At 44.0% G+C, this 21,305-nt stretch overlaps 1 protein-coding gene across 8 annotated transcripts in view; it reads left to right on the top strand.

Moving 5' to 3' along the window:
- AKAP13 (A-kinase anchoring protein 13) overlaps nucleotides 1-21,305 on the top strand; it is a 375,367-nt gene that overhangs the window by 305,501 nt on the left and 48,561 nt on the right. For all 8 annotated transcript variants that reach the window (XM_075557871.1, XM_075557872.1, XM_075557870.1 and 5 more), the window contains 3 exons: nucleotides 2,036-2,144; nucleotides 11,774-11,816; nucleotides 13,798-13,930. In XM_075557871.1, the coding sequence (XP_075413986.1) occupies nucleotides 2,036-2,144; nucleotides 11,774-11,816; nucleotides 13,798-13,930 (285 nt within the window). The remainder of the gene's footprint in view (nucleotides 1-2,035; nucleotides 2,145-11,773; nucleotides 11,817-13,797; nucleotides 13,931-21,305) is intronic.

Below are 21,305 nucleotides of genomic sequence, written 5' to 3'. Positions count from 1 at the left end.
CGAAACCCTACCCGGGGTCTCTCTGTGAGGCAGCACTGACTCAGTGGGCAAGCCTTTCTAATCAAAAAAACAAATGTGAAGCAGCCTGTCTGAGTTTTGAATAGGTGATTGGGGTGTTAAATAGATTTTTTTAAATTACATCTACATAGTAATTCCATTACCACATAAAAATTTGTCACTGGAGGATTATATTAGTAATGAATGTATCATTTGTCTGGGGGCCTAAGAGAATTTAGACCCAATGAAAATAAAATTAAAGGCCTAAAAGAATTTTACCACCTTTTAAGTTTTTTGTCTTTTTCCATTTCTCCTTAGTCTGATACTTTAGGAGGGAGAAAAATAACAAGAACATAGAGCAGTTACTTTTGATTTACACAGCCTAATGTTAACAGAAAAGGGAACTCCAGTGGCTCTGTGGGCTAGGCATTGGACTGCTATCTGCCAGGTCAGAGGTTCAAACCCATTGTCTGCTCTGAGCCAGGAAGATGAAGCTGTCTGCTTTCCTACAGACAGACAACCTGTTTAGGGTCTTCAGTATGAGTCAGAACGGAATGATGGCAACACGTTTGGTTTGGTTTAGTGGCAACAAAAAAGGAAAGGAAACAAGTAGGAATCATTGCTGGTAACCGAGGGCCCCCTTGATGATAAAAGTAAGATCACCACTGGGAAGTCTGAAAACTGGACTGCATTTCAGTGTATTATTGAGTGTTCTGAAAACCAGGTAAGTAAGTACCAAGATTGCAGACTTGTAGGCAGAACCATACCTAGACTCAGGGCCAAAGTGTTCATTTGGATTCAGCTCAAACCCTTGAATGCAAGGACTTTAAGCCGAGTTAAGTGTAAGCCAAATTAACACTATTAAACTTACAACTCCTATTAATGATGAAATGAGAAATGTTGATTTTCTTATACTGGCTATGAATGCTTTTTCAAAGCTGATCTTTGGCAGAAGGTTCATTTTCAGTAAGCAGTGATCATTACCAGAAGTATCCTTCTGAAATGACTTTCTTGGTTTAATCTTTTGATAGAAACAACATTTTAGCACCTTCCTGGGATGAGACTTGCCAGACCTCTCTGCCCACCCATAGTCTTACATCTGGTTTTTAACCTCCGAGCTGGTATTTGTGCTGCTGATATGACTAATCTAGACAAGTTCCCTCAAGCCAGTTTCCTGTTAGAAGTTGGAATGACCTTGGCTTCTCAGTGAGGTCATTTTCCAGACCTCAGTTATATTGGAAATGTATATAACTTGTTTTGCCTTGGTTGCCACGGTTACATGCTCTTAAGTAATCAGAAGTCTTTGGTGCGATGGAGCCAAGTTCCTACGCGTAGCAGGTTTTCATTGCTTCCCTTTGCGTGTGTGAGTCTGAGTGGTGCCGTGGCTGAGTCCTCAGCTGCTGGCCTGAAGGTGGGCGGTTCAATCCTTGGGAGGAAGATGTGATAATCTGCTTCTGGGAAGAATTCAGTCTCTATTAGAAACCCTGTGGACCACTTCTAATCTGCCTTACTGGTAGTGAGTTGGCCTTGACTGGTTTATAAAGGGAACGGATTTCTGACAATTGGTTACCTTTTCGGCTGGGCTTCCTCCGCCCCCAAGGGGAGGGTGAGAGCCTTTCATGGCCAAAAGCATACCAGCAATTACTGGATGACTGTCAGTTGGGGTTCCTCTAGTAGGAACTGCTGCCGTTGTGGGATCCGTTGCCCTGGAAGCTGCTGTGAATGTATCGAGGCAATTAAATTATTAGGCAAATTTCCGTCACCCTCTGAAGTTGTCCCGTAAGACTGCTTGGCTTTCTGGAACAGATTTTACTTGCATTTCAGTTGAGGAAACTCAGGGACCCCAAATAAGATCTCTGAAGTTGAACACCTATTCCAGGCAAGGTCCGAGACTTGAATCCAAAGCTCTCTAACTTGAAAGCCTGTGCTATCAACCCGCCATGTGTCTCACTATTGTGTCTGAGTTTAAACTTTCATACTTATCCTGGAATAAGAAGACATATACTCAGAACATATGCTTTTATTTTTTACTTCACAGACAAGTCACAGATCCAAACAACAGGGACTTAATTACTGCACATCAGCCATTTCCTCTCCATTGACCAAATCCATCTCATTAATGACTATCAACCACCCTGGACTGGACAGTGAGTATGCTGCTGCTGCTGCTTTGTTGTTATTATTACTATTATTATTATTAACTATATACATGAGAACAACTTTTTTTCCTGCCATTTTTTTCTTACTTTAAGGCCCTATGACAATATCTTTCCCAACCCTCCTCCCTCTTCATCTAAAAGAGTGGGTCAGCACTCCTCCTGCTTCCCTAAAATATCCTTGATTCATTGTACTCTCGGGTCCGAGCCTCACACACACTTGCGTTTCACTTATGACTTTGAAGTAATGTATCTATCACCTTAAGAAAAGTTGGGGAAATAATACAGTGAGATACTGAATATTTTTCTATATCATCCCCAAATATGAACATAATTGGCATAAGTCTCCTTTTCCTCATCACTGCCCTTTAGATATGCATGAGAGTCAGCCACAGATATGGTGTTCCTTACCTCTAAATCTTTAGGGTGCAAAACGCTAAATGGGAACACTAATGGGAAAATACGCTCTTCCATCATCACCAGAGTGCAGGGAATCCTCCACGGGAAATTGGCAACGCAGTTAACACCACACAGACCACATGCCAGTTTCTGCAAGTAGCTTACCTTCTTCTGCGTCCAGATTCCCGTTGTGTTTTGTGGCCGTGTCTCTATAGTCCACTCTTCAGTTGGGCTTTGTTTTTCATGAGCTAAACAGTAGCGAGACCTAATAAGCCACCAAGTGGCCAATGTTTACGTTATATGCAACGGATCAAGTCAACGCCATCTGGTTCTTAATCAGATGAGAAAGAACAACATAATACTTCTGTGATGTTCCTGACAGAAAATTTGTACAACCTGGATCTAAACATGAGGAGACACTGGACAAACCCACTTTGAGGACATTTTACAACCTGTTTTGCGCCGAGCTCTTAAAAAATGTTCAGGTTCGTGGAGGATGAAGAAAGCCTTGCACTACGTTTTTTTCGTTGGTTAAACAAGTGAGAGAGCATGACGTCTAAATGATGGAGCATCTGAAAGGATGCTCAAAATCTCAATAGGATTGTAGCCACAAAAAACAACTGTACTTTGAGAAAGCCCATGCCTTTAAAAAAAAAACATGGTTTTGTTTTGCTTTTTTACATAGTATATCTTGATTTAAAAAAACAGTCTGATTAAAGATTGAGTGGTACCCTATGTTCTTTGTGGAAAGACCAAAACATTAAGGAGGCTGAAGCAACTAGAAAAAAGATATTTTCTTGTATTTTATGTTCCCCTGATTTAAGTAAAAGAAAATAAATTTCAGTAAATTTAAAAGCGTTGGAGACAGAAGTAGCTGCACTGCATTAGTAGGATGTTCTGTTTCAGCTCCTGTTTCATGACATTAATTTCCACAGGGCAATTAGAACATGATGTATGACTTGGGTCCCATTTTTCATATGGATAACACTTTAAATGCATATCTTGCGTCTTTTCCTCCAAGACACAGGTTTAACATCATGCAACTGTATCAGAAATCACTGTTCCTTCCTTGTGTATGTTTTGGTTCAGTTTCATTTGATTTGGCATATCTTAAGAGGTTTTGCAGGTATAGAAGAAAACTTCCAACGGAATAGCTTAGAGCGGACAAGATGGGTTGACAACAGTGGGCTTACATATGACAAGGGTACAGATGACGCAGGACAGGGCAGTGTCGTGACCTGTTGCACACAGGGTCTGCGATGAGTCAGAACCGACTCACAGCACCCAAGAACCGCAGAAGCAGCAGTTTATAATAGTTTGGATGTGCCTGGAATAAAGAGCCCAGTAGCCACTGCAAATCAGGAAAGCCCTCTTCTCTGGGTGCCTGCTTCCACTGAGGCACGGTGAATCTGCTCCCCCTATCTCAGCAGAGATCCTTCTCTGGAATGATGTGAGACATATTCTCTCCTCGTGGGTAAAACGCGCCCTGATTTTTCCTCTAGAAAGCAGGACAAATTGTGACTGTTTTCAGTGTCTGTCTAAACACTGAAAAATGTAGCTGTCGCCCAGATAACAGAATTCTAGGATCCCTGTCATTGACAGCTTTTCTTCCAATAGCTGGGGAATGCTGCCCAGCTCGCTGGGAGAACTGAAGTCAGTAGCCGACAGCTGTCAGGAGCAGAATTTCATGCAAGAGTTTAATTCTTTCGTCAACATGTGGTGCCCTCCTTCTGACTGGTAATACACATTTGTTTCGTGTAGGATTGAGCAGGTGTGTCACACATTAGTTAACTAGTCCCACATAGTATCGGAAAGCTAATGAACCCCAGTGACACTGCCTCAGCATCTCCCCTGTATACAGTTAGGTTCATTTTCCCAGGCTATATTTCTTTTCCTTTCTGGAAGCATGATCAGTTACTGAGCTCTGTGCCTCAGGTAGTTTTGTTTGTTTGTTTGTTTGAAACTACCTTGAGTGTGGCAGATGAATTTGAGCCAGTTTCTATTTTACGTTGCTTCCTCTTTGTAAGCATTCAGACCAGTGTTTAGATCTGATGTGTAAGGAATCCAGAGGGTTTTTACGGATGTGACCCTTCTGTTATAAGACAAACAAACTAATAATAACATATTTATTATTCTTCTCCTTTGTTGAATGTATCACAATGAAAACACGCTCTGTGGCTGCACAGCCCATTGCATCCCATCTCGGCCTCGGTTAATTCCGAATGGTGATGAGGTGCAAATGAAGTAGAATACTTGCATAAGTTGTAGCACGCATCCATCTTCATTCTGGAGTGTTCTGGTTGTTAGTGTCCAGAACAGGACCGGAGCTTATTTTTCTCGGACTGGGCTTTAAGCAGTGGTAAGGAAATTAGAACGTTGTTCTTCATTACCTTGTAAATGAAGTGTGTTTTGTGAACACTCTTGTTTAGCAACAGTGCTTTCTAAAACTACCCCTCTCTCGCTACTTTCAAGCTCTGTGCCCATGCTAGGTCTTCTTCCTTCGGAAGAAAGTGGCAGCTTCCCCTCCCCCAGGCTTGTTGTCCACCTTTGATCACTTCTGAAAACGTGCGGTCTGCAGTGTCCTGTTGGGTCATTTTTTAAATTAGAAAAACAGAAACCCTCAAGCATTATTTCTAAACTGGGATCTGTCCAGCCCATGGGTGTAGGGGGACATTCTGGGTAAAGGAGTAACTCGTCTCTCTCTCCAACCCCCCCACATTTTCTGGGGTGGGAGGGTAAACAAGGGGCGGTTTACTTGGGGACCACAAAGAGTCGGAAAGCCGTGCCAGCTCGTGCTTTACGTTGGAAGATGACCAGTGCATAATTGCTCATTGTCTGAGAGACTCAAAGTCAGCACTGAAACTGCCTGTATCCTGTGGGATAATGTGTGGGAGAATGGCCTCTGCGAGCCTCTCAAGGAAATGTGCATCAGGGGACTGATTAAAGGATGCCTTTGTCTCCCAACCTGCCTGGAAATTTAGATAGTTTCTGGAGACAAGCTGAACTTCTGCATATACAGAGGTATTCTTATTACAGAAGGTCCATTTCCAAGATTTTCTATACCTTATCATTTTTGTTACATACATCCAGAGATGCTTGCAATTAAAAAACTGCTTGAGAACTTTAAAGCCTCAGTGACCAAAACCTACTCCCGTGTGTCAGTTCTGACAGAATTCTGTCGGACAGAGTAGGATTGCCCCTTTGGATATCTGCGACAATAAGTCTTTACCGAAGCAGACAGAGTGTGGCCGGTCGGTTTAAACCACTGACCTGGTTGTACAGCAGAGTATACTTTGCTGGAACTGAACTATACACGTAGAAGGTGTTAAATAGGAGAACATTTCATCATGTACATTTTAATTGTGATTTTAAAATCGAGTACAGGGAAGAACATGTCTTAAAATTGATTGTGGCAATGATTTCACAAATCTTCCTGATCCGATTGAGCTAAAAAAACAGTATAGTATGTGGAAGAAGTGCCAATAAAGATGTGAAAAAAATAAACCACTGATGTTTGGTTAGCAGACCAGCTCTTAACCATTGCACCACCAGGGCCCAGTTCACACCAGTGGCAATACTGTTCAAGGTGGAATTGTACCCATGGGGGCTCCAGCCCTTCCTTTTGTGTCACTTACTCAAAGAAAGGGTGTGGACAAACGGTTCTGCCCTCGGGGTTATTCCTATTCGTGGGTGAGAGTGTGCTGTGCTGCCTATACCTGTCTTGTACTTAGAGCATTGGTTGTTCACAAGCATCAGCCTCTGAGAGCTACTAAGTGGATCTTACAAGGTTTATGTAAGTAAGATATTCTATGAAAGATTCACCATCCACGCACGTGCACATAGACGAGTGTTGGATATCTAAGAAGTTAGGGTTTAATGCTAGTGAGGAATATTTTCTATCTACTTATGCATTTATTCCGACTCTCAGTGTGCATCCTGGGATATGTACTTATTAGAATACATATTTTTTTGCATAATTTTAGTGGGTCGATGGCATTTTCACTGAGTTTTTTATTTAAATGTAAGAAATGCATTTTAATTTGACTGCATGCTGAAGTAAATGCATATTCATTGAGTACATTTATTTTAGTTTGTGTGCATTACAAAATTGAGTTGAGTTCCTACTCCTTTATATGTTGGAGTATCTATTTGCTTTGTAGATATGCTCCAGATATTCATACAAGTGAATTTTTCCAGATGAGTCAAAACTTTTATTGTGACACAGGAAGGGATGCTCTCCAATTTTTGATAGTATGAGATCCAATTTTAATGTCCTAAAGTTGTTTCATATTTGGAAATACTTTGGAACACACATTAAAATGTTTTTTTACACAAGACTGCTACTGACTGGCGAGACCGTATACTTGCGTTGTGCCGACCTTTCACATCTGATGTCTATGACCTGCAGTGACTGCAGACAGCAGCCTGAGGTCACTCACCATTCGTGTGGGGTGTTTTCCATGGGGTAGGTCCAGGACCTTTCTTTTGTTTTATTTAGAGGTTCCAAATACTTGCGTGTCCAGGATGCTTGATAAAGGCAAATTCACTTACTGTTCGTTTGTTCAAGTAATGTTGGACATTTTTCCCTTCCCTGGTCACAGGCCCAACAGTGGGAAGAATGCATATAAACGGGTTCTTTTGTCATCACACTTCCTGTCTGGTGAGAGATACAGAGAAGAGAACAAATGGATCTTAGTAGATTTTAATAAATGTTGCCACTGAAAGAACTAGGCGTAGAAGCTTCAGACTTCAGAGATCAGAGAAGGCTTGCTAGTGACGCTTGAGACTAGAACAGAAACTAGGAATCTGGCTGTTGAATCAATGCGTGGACAGCAAGACTGAGATCTTCTGACTTTTTGCTGAAGGTAAAGGAGGCCCATTCAGTGATCTCAGGTATGTGGTGACCCTGCAGCAAACCACCCAGAGAGAAGGTGACGGGTCCAAAGCTAGTAGATCTGTGGACGACCGGGTGGTAAGTGGTGTTCTGAACCAGGGATACAGGCAGTGGAGAACATGTTCACACAGCTCTAGAAGGGAACACCAAGAGTGACAGTGTGCCACACTGAATTCCACTTCCTGTTTGGAATAGTCGGTTACACGATAAAGGGCCACACACCAAATGAAGAACTACTGGAGGATGCCCAGTTAGGTGATGTTCGTGTGGAGTGCCAGCTGCCTGTAGTGCATCCACCCGCAGGTGAGCAGTGAGTGAGATGCAGGAGTCTTGCCCTCAGAGGAGCGGAGGTGTGACTGGAAGTTAGCAAGATGATCGTATAAAGGTGGTACTTTAAGAGGGTGGGGGTGAACAAAAAGGGAAAACACCAAATACGGAATCTGGAGGGAGCACAACGACTGGAGACACTGTCAGCATATTTCGAGGAAGAAAACGCCACATGCAAATTGTTAGAATTCAAATGATGTGCTTCTTTGTATAATCTAAACCAGCGGTTTTCAACCTGTGGGTTGCAACCCCTTTGGGGGTCGAAGGACCCTTTCACAGGGGTCGCCTGATTCATAACAGTAGCAAAATTAACAGTTATGAAGTGGCAACTAAAATAAATTTTATGGAAAAATAAATAAATAAATAAATTTTATGGTTGGGAGGTCACCACAACATGTGGAACTGTATTAAAGGGTCACAGCATTAGAAAGGTTGAGAACCATTGATCTAAAAAAAGATGCTTTTATTCAATGGATTTTTTAAAAAGTGTTGCATTAGAATTCTGCATGATGAGAAATGAAATGAACATGTGAATAAATTTCACTATTCACTGAGATACCCTTTCCTATTACCAGCTAGGCCCATGCTACATTGTTCTGCTGGGACATGGGTTTGTAATACCTTTATCTTTGCCCTGGTGGAGCCTCTCCCTGCTCTTAACGTCTTCTGTTAACCCACTTCCCAGCTCCACAGCAGACGCAGCAGGCCAGGCGGATCTCCTTCTCCATCAGCATCTCTCCGCTCCTCCTAAAGTCTAAAACTCTCTTTTCTCTTGGCTCCTCTTATTCCAGTGAGGAGGAGGAGGAGTTGCATAGTAAGTAAGCAGCTTTAGTGTCTGTTGGGTGTTTTCCAGCGTTTGGCCCGCTCTGAAAATGCTACAGGCTTGGTGCTAAGAAATTGCCCCCCTGCATGCTTCCTTTTCTGTATCACTTTTCTTCATACACTGCTTTGGATAAATCTGTTTGTGTCTTCTGTACACTGGCCTACTGACCCAGGGTGTGAGGTGCCTTCCCAGAATACAGATCTCTTCAAAGGCACTTGACAGATATGTGACCCCTGTTCTGCCCCTCCCCTGGAACCTTTAAAATGCAGAGCCCAGAGTTCCTATTTCTCCTTGTTTCAAGTCTCTATCTTGGGGGTTGATTGGTAGATGTCTGTCTGTAGTATTAAAAAACTGATGTTACACCTTTTTCCTCCCAGGTCTCAAAGAATGCCTTTCTTTTGATATTAGGCCCAATAGCTTATCCTATTGAACTTCAATTTTTCCTCTTTTTCAATCTTCAAAAAAAACATTGATCACTTGATACGACTGGTTTTAAAGCATTACAGGGATCCATTAAAATAAACTTGGAATGGAGATGAATCCCTCACTCATAAAGATCATTCTCTGCCCCCCCCCAAAACAAAAGATCATTCTCTGCCATTGCTCAGCATTTCTAGAATATGTTAGTATTGCTATTTTTAATAGATGAAACTATTTCTGATCTCAAGTCACCTAATAAACCTTTTCTACATCATATGCTTAATATTATGGGTGTCTGACAATTAAGGATTCCTTGGGTGGCACAGCTATTGGCAGTTCAAACTCACCCGGAGACATCGTGGAAATCGGCCTAGCAATCTGCCGGGAAAACCTCTATTAACAGCAGTTAATGCCGTCATCTGATGCTCAGAGTCTCCAGGGCTTCCTACGGCCCTGCCACTTGCTTCACCCCAAGTTTCAGCAATATTTCATAGTGGTTCTTCCTGGTGCATAACTTTAAAGAGTCCTGGTGGCGCAAAAATAAAGCACTCTGCTGCTAGCCGAGAGGTTGTTGATTTGGATCTGTCCAGCAGCTCCCTGGGAGAAAGACCCGGCCATTTGCTTCTAGAAGGTTAAAACCAACCCCCCAGCCCACTGGTGCATTCAGACCCATAGGAGGACGGAGTGGACTGGTGCCGCAGTGGGGTCCCAAGGCTGTCCGGTTTTCCAAGGCAGACTCCCTTGGATTTCTCCTGAGGGGCGTCAAGCGGTCAGCCTTGGGGCTAGCAGCCCAGTGCTTCACCCTCGGTGACAGAAGCAGCTTCTGGAGCAGCTCTGCTCCATCACTGCACATACTGGGGAGATACTGACTGCAGACATCCAGAGGTTCCAACCCTGGTCTGCTCATTGGCAATAACAATGGACTTCGCAGACTAATTCAAATGGCAAAGGGCGTTGCTCTTGTCCAGTCGTATCATAGAAAGAACCATCGCAGTTTATGCTCTTAGGTGCTCTGTGTGTTACTTTACGAATCGCAGGGACAGGAATGAATTAGTCACTATTTTCAGAATCACATCTAAGGGAGTCCCTGTAATGGATTTTTTTTTTTTTTAGCAGTAGAAAAAGTTAAGAGTCCTAGATTGTCCCAGTTCCCTAGCCCCGTACTTTCCATGTTTGGTTATTTCAACAGAACTTCACTGGTTTATTCTTAAGCTCTATATTGGGTTTTTTAAAAATCTATTTTATGAATTGGATTTGAGTTTTCAGATTACTAGGGTGGCCGTTTATGGCTGGCCATTTATTATGTAAGAATATGACTATATACACGGAGCCTGAGAGAATAAAGTGTGTTTCGTTAAAGGCTCTGTGTTAGGAAGAGCTTAAAGCCACTGGCCAGAACCAGCCTCTTTGGGGTTTTGCTTAAACAAAACGAAAGCTTCCTGCGATTAAAATGCCAGTGGATTCGTACCTGATCCAGCAGAACCGAGGAACAAGAGCTAGATCTTCCTCTCCCGGTCTTTCTCATTCAGTTGACTATTGATACCATATGCATTAAGTGCGATGGAAGAAAGACTCTAAGGGGTGTATGTACAAAGGCAACTTTTTAAAGACTTAGGACTTATTATATAAATTTCTATGTACTACTCCACTCCTCCACTACTTGTATTAACTTAGTACAAACTGCAATTTTGCATTGCTTTCTGAATCTAAGAGAGTTTTAGAGGTTAACAATTGCCACTGCTGGTTATCTAGTAAGAGAACATCTTTTAATCTCTTCTGAAGCTTTGGTCACAGTAACCTTCAGAGATCCTTGAAATGAGGGTACATATGCTCCACATTGAGGTAACGGGAGCTACTCAGTCTCTGTACCTGGAATCATAAATGCGAAATATTTCTTTCCCTGGTCTCCTGAAAATTGAACACTATTTATCTCTGCAATGGATGCCTTTTATCCTTTTAAATTCTGACGTAGCTAAAAATGTTTTGGCCTGTAGGTCAAAATAATGGCAGTGTTCCTTTTTCTGTTCTACATTTCATCCCTCCTATTTGACTTAAAATGTTAATGATCCATTTGGGGATAAGCTCTGATCTCTGCGAAGGGGGAAGAATGCATCTAACTGTTCACACCTCTTATCCAGGACCATCTTGGAAAGGATCTTAGAGAACATCTCCACCTCTCTGGTCACGCAGATGAGAAAATGAGATCCATTGGTCTCACCGCAGACTAGTGACGGGACCAAGAGCTTCAGACAGGGCCAGGGCTCTCTCTTCTTCAGTGACCCCTCTCTGGACTTGTCGGGGGAATGCCCGAGACACCTGAGCGGGGTTTCTGGCATTGAGTATATCGAAGTGGGATTGATAGAGCACGTAGAGTGCGATAATTAGCTTCCTAGAGTAGGTCCTGTCTGCGATGCCATCTCAGGAAATAGACTGCTGATAGGAATGGGATTCAAGCATGCTTTGTGGGAGGGTTAGGCACCCGTTAGGGGGAAAGATATTTATTTAAGATTAGTTCACTTAACTGAACCCCCAGATTGAAATTGCTCATTTTTGTTGTCATGGGAAACTCACTGTTGACTGCTCGCGTCTCCATTTCTAACTTCATGGTTTCTGGTTTGATCCTTCTCCTCCCACGTAGAAGGAGGTGGCACCACACACCGATTGTTGTGTCAATCTGCTTCTGTTGTGTCAGCGTAAATATTTTAAACATTTTCTCCGTCGTGTTCAAACTTCACCTCGTCCTGTTTTGTTTTCTAGATACTCGGCTCTTCCACAACGCCAGTGCTAATCTGACTGAAAGGTAGTATGCATTCATTTTGTCATTTCTATACCCACATGAAATAAATCCCGAGTATCCTAGTGCATTTAACTTAAATTAACTGTCAATTAAGCTAATTTATTTTTCCTCAAGTAATAAATTTGGAACAATGATTAATAAATAGTTTTGTATCAACGTCTATATCTTTTTGTCTTTGGTTACTGTTTAGATGTTTTAAAGTTTTTATTGTTGTGGAGAATAGGCACCGCTAAACCTGTACTAAACCTCCTGCTGCTACCTGAGCCCTCAGCGACATGCTTCCATCCTCTTCACCCTCCTTTGTTGATTTTCACCGCAACCCCCACCCCCAACATAAACTCTCACCCCCTTGTCCCTTTCTGATCCATCACTTCTATCTCATAGACTAAAGAACTAAGAATACCCAAGGCAAACTGTTGTTCTAGTTCAAGCTGACCTGTTGTTTGCCTTTAAGTAGACATCGCACAGAGTATGTTTCGTTTAGGTTTGAAGATCAGCTCAGGGCAATTATTTCAAAGGTTCATCCAGCATTCATGGCCCCAGACAGTGAGGCCAGGAGACTTTACAATTCAGGGCTGCATATTCTCCCTTTGGGTTAGTGTTGTCCTTTAGACTTGTTTATGCAGAATGCTCATTCTCAGTACCCATCCACCAGCTGGTCCTTCTTGCTGCTGCCATGGGCACTGCAGACTTAGTGCCATTTTCTTCCAGAGACCTCGATATGTTGCACATCTCTGCCTCAGTCCACGCATGGGTCCTGTACTTGACGGCAGACAGAACATTCCCATCCCGACTTGCTTAGTTTCTAATTCTCTTTTCATGCTTGAGATGAACTAGTTTAGCAACAGCAAAAGTTGCTCTTCCGATGGTTGCCCTACAATTTATTCCTTAGGTTGCTCCTTCGGGAAAGGTACTCGTGTGGCTCAGTGACCCCGGATGCCGGAACAAGCGCGTCTCTCTGCCCCTCCACATTCTGTTTCCTCTGGAGAGCATTGCTTGTCATACTGTTGTCCCGTTTTCTTACACCACCCCTTTGTTTAATGACACCCCTGCCTACAAGCAGAGTGGCTTCAGCGGTTTAAAAGAGCCAGGTGATGATTCCGATTTCAATAGAAAGTTACAAAAATAGTATAAATGGGTTTCTAGCCCATATAATGGATTATTTATTCAGGTGCCTTCACCCAGCATCCTCTGACTAAATCGACTATTGTGAATTTCCCAAGTCAAAACATGTCCAGTTTGGATGGACTTCAGTTTTATGGAGATAGAGTTCATGAACAAGTAGAAGGCTACACTTGGACCTCTTTTACACTCCTAAAACGGGTCTTCGTGTGCCCTGCCTCAAGTTTTGCAGCTGCCCACTGTTACTGTTGAGAGATGCCATCAAGTCCATCCACCTCACTGCAGACATGCCCTCCTGAGAGCGTGCGTGAGGGTGTTGGCCAGCCTGAGGTCTTGACCGTCCAGTAACCAGAAGAATAGGGGAAGACGTGTAGCTGCTGCAGGGCGGTTAGCCCCTTGGCTTACAACCTCCAGTTGCACTCTTTGTCGCCCACGGAATACCGGCTCTCCTTTCTAACCACCTGGGTGATGCAAACAGTGATGAACTGAGAGTTGTGTAAATGAAGACATTTTGGGAAAGCTACTTAGTGAATAATTAACAGTCTGTTTATTTTACATCTAGAACCAAACCCAGGTCACTGAAAATAGTTGACATAAGAAAATGTGACCTTTTTTTTTTTTTTTTTTTGGTAGCAGAGGGCACTGTATATAAGATCATCTGGCAGCTTCTATTCCACACTCTTGTTCTGGTTTTTACCGTGTGAATATGTAATGACATAATGATTTGTCAAGAAAGTCATTAATCTAGAACAGTCACAGTTGTCCCCAAAAACAATCAGGTCAGGGCTTTTTTTATTTGACTTTTATAATTCTATTTGACGTCTATAATCCTTAAAGTCTTCCTTTATTTTTTTTTACTTAGTATAACTGAAGAAAACTACCAATTCCTGCCACAAAGCCCTTCCAAGAAAGATTTTGAAGGAAAAGGTGGAACAAAAGTCAGCCGTACCTTCAGCTACATCAAGAATAAAATGTCCAGCAGTAAGAAGAGCAAAGTGAGTGTCATTCTGAGCACTGCGTGTTACACACACACACACACACACACACACACACACACACACCCTCTTCTATCTTCACTGGACCCCTGTCTTAGGCTGCATATAATGAATTAAATATGGCATCTAAGCGGGAATCATTTCCAGGGCACTTGCTGAAATTGCGTACCTCTTCCATGATTGAGTTTTATTATGTGTTAGGAGTTTTCCCCGTGTGACCTTCATTTAATTCTTGCAGCGACTCTGTGAGTTAACAAGTACCTCCTTTTTCTCAAGCAGAAAGAAAGCGACTTGAAAATGCTGATGGCCACATATGTACAGATGGGTTTGATACAATTGATGTGTGGATTGGTATAAGAACTGTAATAGAATGATTCGTTAATTAAATTTTTAAAATACAGAATTACTTCCCTTTTATGGGACTGAGGTCCCTCATCTGAGTGTGGACTCCTAAGGTGGAACTGAGGGTTAAGCCTAGACCCCGTAATCCCACTCGTAAGTCAGGGTAAAGTTGACATTGCAACTAAGTTGTTCCTGCATCAGGGGACTGAAAATATGTACATTTGTGCTTACAGAAGATGGAAGGTTATCGCACAGGAAATGTACGGAACCTTTTGAGAGCATTTTCATGTGAATTCTTGGCTATTCCTTGCTAAGAACTTGTTGGGCAGTATCATCTTCTAGTGCTTCCACGAGGAACTTCACATAACGAAGCCGATACTTTTGCGTCTTTGTGTATTCGCTGTGCACTCTAAGAAGCATGAATTCCACACCCAAAGGCAGCTGTTCTCTGCGTGCTGATTCAGACAGGACGCCACAGAGACCGTCTGTGTTGTACTGCTGTAGTCTCCTCCACGGAATTCCTTCTAAATAAAGACTTCCATTTCTTAAAAAAAAAAAAAAAAAGTTTATGTAAATACAAATCGCCTTAATAGCCACATTGAAATAACTACTACTATTTTGGCTTATTAATGTTTAAAGAAAGGAAGGAAGGATTTCCTTTTCTTAGCACTGCTTCCCAGTGCGAAACTGAAACTGCTTCAGTTTCAAATTCAGTAGAGGACACTGTTGGCCCCACTTTCCCTCCATGTCATCCATTCCCCCTGGCCCACAAATTGAAGCAAGTCATAATAAAAATTAGCAATCCATTAAGGAGTTCCGACGAGGGATAAGTATGTATGTGTGGACAGCAGTGGGTATACTGCCTACATGTAGGCACGCTCGGAAAAAGATGAGGCCATCTGCTCTGAAATGCTAGGAAGCAGTTCTGCACTGTCCTCTGTGGTCAGTCTGATTAGGTATCAACATGGTGGCTGTGAGAACTGAAACATACACACACGTCACATGGGAATCTTTATAGAAGACCTGCTGCCCGAATTGTGCTCTGTGTCCATGTCTCCTGGAACCCACCAACTTGAAAGCCAGTGAACAGTCAGGAAAACACAGAAGTCCGTTACAGATGAATCACAGAACTTTATCATATAGTTGAAAATCTAATATTAATGAGGGCAAGATACTTGCTGTTATTCTGCATGTTGGCAGGACTTAAAAATAGAGCCTTAACTCTGTCTCACCACTAGGGTCAGTGTGAATGAGCTAAGTATTAGTGAGCTACGTCTACAGTACTGGCCCTCTACCAGGTGCCAAGAGGGTTAGTTCCAAAAGAACTAAACCTCGGTCTTTCCCTTGAAACATTTCACGATTCAGTTTAGATGATATCGAAGTAATTTTTTTGTCATAAAATGTTTTTTGTGTCTTTCACCGCACAGATTTTCCATCAAATATTTTTTCAACTGGTGAATAAAATAAGTACAGGTCCCCTCCTGTCCCTCACCTCCAGTGATGTTGAGCTTGGGGCGGAGCAATGAGGCAGATGCATGAGTAAGCAATGTAAGCCTGGCTGGAAACTGGGCCTGACTTTAAAGAATCATCTTGCCAGCCTCGTCATGGCGACAGCACGGAGATGTATAGGCGGATGCTTCGGTCACACCGCCGAACATCTGTGCCCCATCTTGTGGCAAACATAGTGTGGCATTGTGTCTCCTCAGACTCACTGACTCTGTGGGACAGGGTGGAACTGCCCAGGAGGGTTTCTAAGGCTGTATTTTCGTGGAAGCAACTGACATGGCTTTTGCTCACAGAGCACCTGATGGGTTTGATCCCTCAACCTCCAAACTCACTGCCATCGAATCAGTGCCGACTCCCAACGACCCAATAGGGCAGAGCAGCACTGGCTCTGAGTGTCCGAGACTGTAACTCTGACAGGAGTAGAAAGCCTGTCCTTCTCCTGCAGAGGATGGTGGTTTCGAACAACTGACCTTTCCAATCACAGCCTTACGTGTCACCACTGCACTGCCAGGGTTCCGTGGGTTTGAACTGCTGACTTTGTCTTTAGGAACTGAGTTCTTTAAGCGCCGTGCTGCCAGAGCTTTCTGGCAGGTGGCACCCTTCTTGCCGTGCTTACTTGTAAACAAAATCCAACTGCTGCTGAACGGCACAGTTTTCCTTTTTGAAAACGTCGTTAGTGATCTCGGACTGGTGTTTGCCAGGGTGGGAATGGGTGGAGGGCGGGCACGGGAGGAGAAGGCAGTCTGCGTTAGTCTGTCTTCACTGGCAAAAACGGCTGAGGTATCGATTGACCCCTTGCGCCTCATCATCTTTTTCAGGATGACAGCACTGTTTTGCAATTGAGGCTGGTTCCCCTTTCAGGCAGTCTCAGGAAAGCTGCCAATCGAAAATGTTCACGCTAGATTACAGCCCATCTCGTGTTATCAGGAGGTTAGCGCACCCTGATGGCCACATGGCCGGATGTGTTTGGCATAAAGCTGCTAGCTGCAAGGGCAGCACTTGGAACCCATGGGCCACTCCATGGAAGAAAGAGAGACTGCTCCTGAAGAGGTGCACAGTCCTGGGAACCCAGAGGAGTGGTTCTGCACTGCCCTACAGGTCGCCACGAGTCAACGCGACTCCGTAACCCTGAGCTTGGCTTTTTGGTTGAATGCCAAGTATGCTCAGAAGTAACAGACACCTTTCATTGTTGTTTGACTACGGTGACTCCAGTGAAACAATGCGCTTTGTCTGACTGTCTTTCAGACACCCTGTCTGTATGTGCTTTGCCTCTTTGATGGGACAGAACAGGGGTGCTGTGTTTTCTAAGTGAATGTTAAGTTTCTCTTGGCTGTGACAATATTCTTTTCAAATTATGGAGTAGGTTCATGATGCTCTCCGTAGGGTTAAAAACTTGGAAGTGCTCACATGGATGTCAACAGTGATTTTGTATGGAAATGATATGTAAACATACTGTTTTTGGTTTTGTTTTGTGTTTGAAAAGAGGAAAAGAGTCTCAACAGGAAGTATAACAGGAAGACTGACAGTTTCTGCTTTGGTCGTTTAGTGTCTCTGAGAGATAGCAGCTTCCTGCTAGGTGACACGACTGCACGTCTTCATTGGGTTCAAAAAGAGAGTGGGGCAGTTCTTTAGGTCATCTTGCCACCTGGGCTTACTTTTCACATCTTGGCCTGCTTTTTCTGTAGGCAACTCCAAGATAGTTAGAAATGTCTTTAGAGAAGTTCTACCAAGTCGTGCGCATGTTGCTTTGTGACGCTGTAGCAGCACCTCTCCACTTCCTCCTGTGCTGACCGGACCGGTCCCATTGCTCCTTCTCTCTGACGTAGATCATTTTGATTGCAAGGGATGAGTTCCTACATAGTTGCTAATCTACTGCGTGACTTCTTCACAAGCCATTCATTCAGCACCACCTCCTAGTTTCTTGCAGTCCACATGAAATGGTCCTCTCCCCATCAGACTTTCAGAGGTGACTGTAAGAGTTAGGAGTGTTTACAAAGACTTTGGTCAATGTTAAACACAAAAGAGCTTCAAAACTTTCGTGGGGAAATTGAGTGAAAAGATCACAATTTTCCCATGAAATTTTTTGTCGTCCTCACTAAAAGCAGTTTCTTACTCCTACCACCTTTTCAGGGTTGTTCACGGTTTGTGTTTCGTTGTAAAGACATGTCGTAAGGAATGGTTCTGTTCTTGTTGCGGTAGACTCTCCGTCATTCCAGAGTCACAGTGGCCATGTAGGACACAGTAAAAGGGCCTTGTAGGGCTTCCTCCCCAGAACGGCAACCACACAGCCCCCGGGCCAATCCCCTCCAGCTCTTAGCTGCTCTAGAGGACAGAGTAGCAGACAGCCTCACCTTTCCCTAACAAGAGCACCTGGGGAGTAGCCCAGGGCCTAACGCATTGCACTGCTAGGGTTCCCAGTCAGGTTTGGGACAGTGAGAAATGCTTTTCCTCCGGAGGGTCCTCGTGTGGTTATTGCCCCTGCCTTTCCCGGTAGGACGCGTCCCCAGCACGTAGTGGAACCGTCCTGGCTCTTGCTGAAATGGACAGGTCTGGTGTCAGAGCGGCCAGCTACCACTTGACTAGAAAGCTTTCTCAGGAAACTCACTGCTTTTTATAAAACCAGGTGCTCATTTTTAAATAGAGTGTTAAAACTTGGTCTCGGTCCCATATTGCAGCGTGGCCACTGTCCACAAATGCAGCACTTGGCGGAACTCGTCTGGTTTGGTATCCTGTGTTCTTTGTAACACCGCGGTCGGTACCAGCAGCGTTGAAATAGTTAAGATTGTCTCAAGGAAACAAGCGGCCTCGGCCCTCCCTCATTCTCTTTCTCAACCAGTCTCTAGCTTCCTCTTAGGCTTTCTCTAGTGCTGGCGCAAAGCTGCTAGCTCTGCCCCGCCAGCCGACTGGCGGGCATGAGCCCCTCCTTCGGTGAGAGCACATTTCCTGGCATGGGGGTGGAATCATGTCGGTAAAATGGGGTCGGTTTCATGACGTGCCCCTGATAACAGTGAGATTCATAGGAACAAAGCAGGAGGAGGTAAGAGCGAACTTCTTTAAAGCACTAATTTCTAATACAAATAGAAAGAGGGCAGTTTACTCTTTTGTTTTTCTGGAGAAAACTAGTTTGTATTATTGCAAAGGATGGAGAGCGTGTCATTTGCTCAGGTTTGCAAAGCCGCGCTGGACGTGAGAGGGAAGGTGCTCGCCACAGCAGGTTGCCGTTAACTACTGGAGAGTAGCTCAGCCTTCCGGAGCCAGCGGTCGGCGTGCGTGCGGCTGCTCAGTTAGCACTGTGGATGAAGGGAGCTCTGGAACATCTGAGCTAGAAGAAAATCATTCAAGGAAACCCAGATCTGCTCTTCATTTGTACTAGAGGTGTAGCTACTTTCCGGGCTACCGGTTTTCACTCAGAACAATTTCCTGTGGTGTGAAGTCATTTGTGTTTCTCTCTTCCTTGTATGTTATTTCTTGTAATTACAAACTTCGGCAATTCAGCGCCAAGAGTTTCATTATGTGTGCAGCCTTTTAGCAAACAATCTAACACAGACCCTGGATTTAACAAAGAGTGGCCAGTTCAGTATGGTGGGAAAGGCTTTTTAGGAGACAGGCAGGAGCCCTGGGTTCTCGTTGTGACGGTGCCGATCATTTGCCTTGTGGCTTTCTGCAAGACCATGGACCACAGGGTTGGTGTCGTGAGTGAGCTGAGCTGTCTCATGGGGCCCCTTGGATCTCAATCGCTGATTGGTCATTTAGTGGTGTATGGCCTCAGATCCATGGTTTAGCATCTCGAAGCCTCCGTCTTCTCATAGGTAAATGCAAACAATAGTAGTTCTCTCCCAGGGGTGTTGTCAGAAATCGCATTGCTCGCACAGTGCTCAGTACGTAGTAACTAAATATTTGTCGTTGTGTGTTATCGGAGGCCTCTCCGTTGTGAAATGGGAAGCATATTGCACGCCCCGCCCACTTCAGAGTTTGGGAATCAGATGAACTAATGTCTGTTAGTAAAGGGCACACACTCAGAACACAAGGCATTTGGTACTTGTGTGGCCGCCAACTCTGTGCGCCTGTTTCCAGGAATCTTCGTAGATGACGACAGTAGTATGCGGCAGTAGATGGAACTCCCACGCTATGCGAATTTTACTTCTCCAAACTTACCCATTTAAAAAAAAACACGTTAATCCGCTTGATTATGGCTGGCAAGCTGAGTGTTCTGCCTCACAGTGCTTCTAAGAAGCGCTTCTGGAGAAAGGGGGTCAGACCATGAGTCCTGGCCTCCGAAAGCTAGGGTATACCCAACATACTCCGTATTTCCTCAAGTTTGGTGGGGGTGGTGGTGGTTGATCTATTTTGTTTTTTAAAATAATATTTTTATTGACCTATCTTACTCATTCCAATATGTCCCTTCCCATACAGTGCTCTTGTTCAATCCTGTCAGGTGGGGCTATGCCAGCAGTTCTCAGCCTGTGGGTCGAGACCCCTTTGGGGGTCGAACGACCCTTTCACAAGTGTCGCCTGATTCGTAACAGTAGCAAAATTGCAGTGATGAAGTAGCAGCGAAAATAATGTTATGGTTGGGGGGGTCACCACCACATGAGGAACTGTATGAATGGGTCGGAGCATCAGGAAGGTTGAGAACCACTGGGCTATACAATCATCAATGTTTTCAAACTCCAACCCCCCTTCTCTGCCCCCGCTTGCTTCCCATACCCTCAGGGAACCCACTCCTGTCAGTGTCTCTGAGGGGTCATCTGTCTTGACTACCATGTGCTGAGTGATCTTAAATGAACACACATAAGCCTAACATGACCAATGAGGTGTATCACGTATGGACCATAATAGTAAGGGGAGGAAATCTTAAGGAACTAGGGGAGAGTTAGGTGGCTCATCAGTGCCACACTGCACCCTGGATTTATCCCCCGTTCCACGAGGCCCTTCCAAGAGGGACTGCCCAATTGTTTTGATGGTGGAGTTTGGGTCTCCACTACATCCAGTCCCCTTCATGCCAGTTTGGATGCGTGTTTTTTGAACTTCTGATACCGGTTCCGTCGATGCCTCATGATCCCACAGTGTGGTGTGCTGACTTCATGTAGGTTTTGTAGCTTCCCTGCTAGGTGGTCATTTGTTTCACTCCAAGCATTTAAGACCCCAGATGCTACAGCTTTTGATAGCAGGGTACCATCAGCTTTCTTCACCACAATTGCTTATGCACCTGTTTTGTCTTCACTGATTGCTCAGGGAGGTGGGTATCAACAGTGCCACATTATTAGAGCAAACCATTCTTGTCGGGGGTAGGTTTTAAGTAGAGGCCCAAAGTCTGTCTGCTTCCTTGTTAAATTTACACATATGTACATACATAGACAAATATACAGATATTCATATGTCTATATGAATCTGCCTGCCCCATTATTAAGCTTGCCTGTCATACACCTCTCAGATACAAGTCCACTGATCATACACGCCCAGAAAAGCTGTCCTCTACTCACTGTCCATTTTAGAGCTCTTACTTCTCCCTGTCATTGTTGGCTCC

Source organism: Tenrec ecaudatus, chromosome 9 (assembly GCF_050624435.1).
Source record: "Tenrec ecaudatus isolate mTenEca1 chromosome 9, mTenEca1.hap1, whole genome shotgun sequence".
Lineage (NCBI taxonomy): Eukaryota > Metazoa > Chordata > Mammalia > Afrosoricida > Tenrecidae > Tenrec > Tenrec ecaudatus.
Note: the sequence above shows the minus strand (reverse complement) of the source record. Positions and strands in the feature narration are given on the sequence as shown.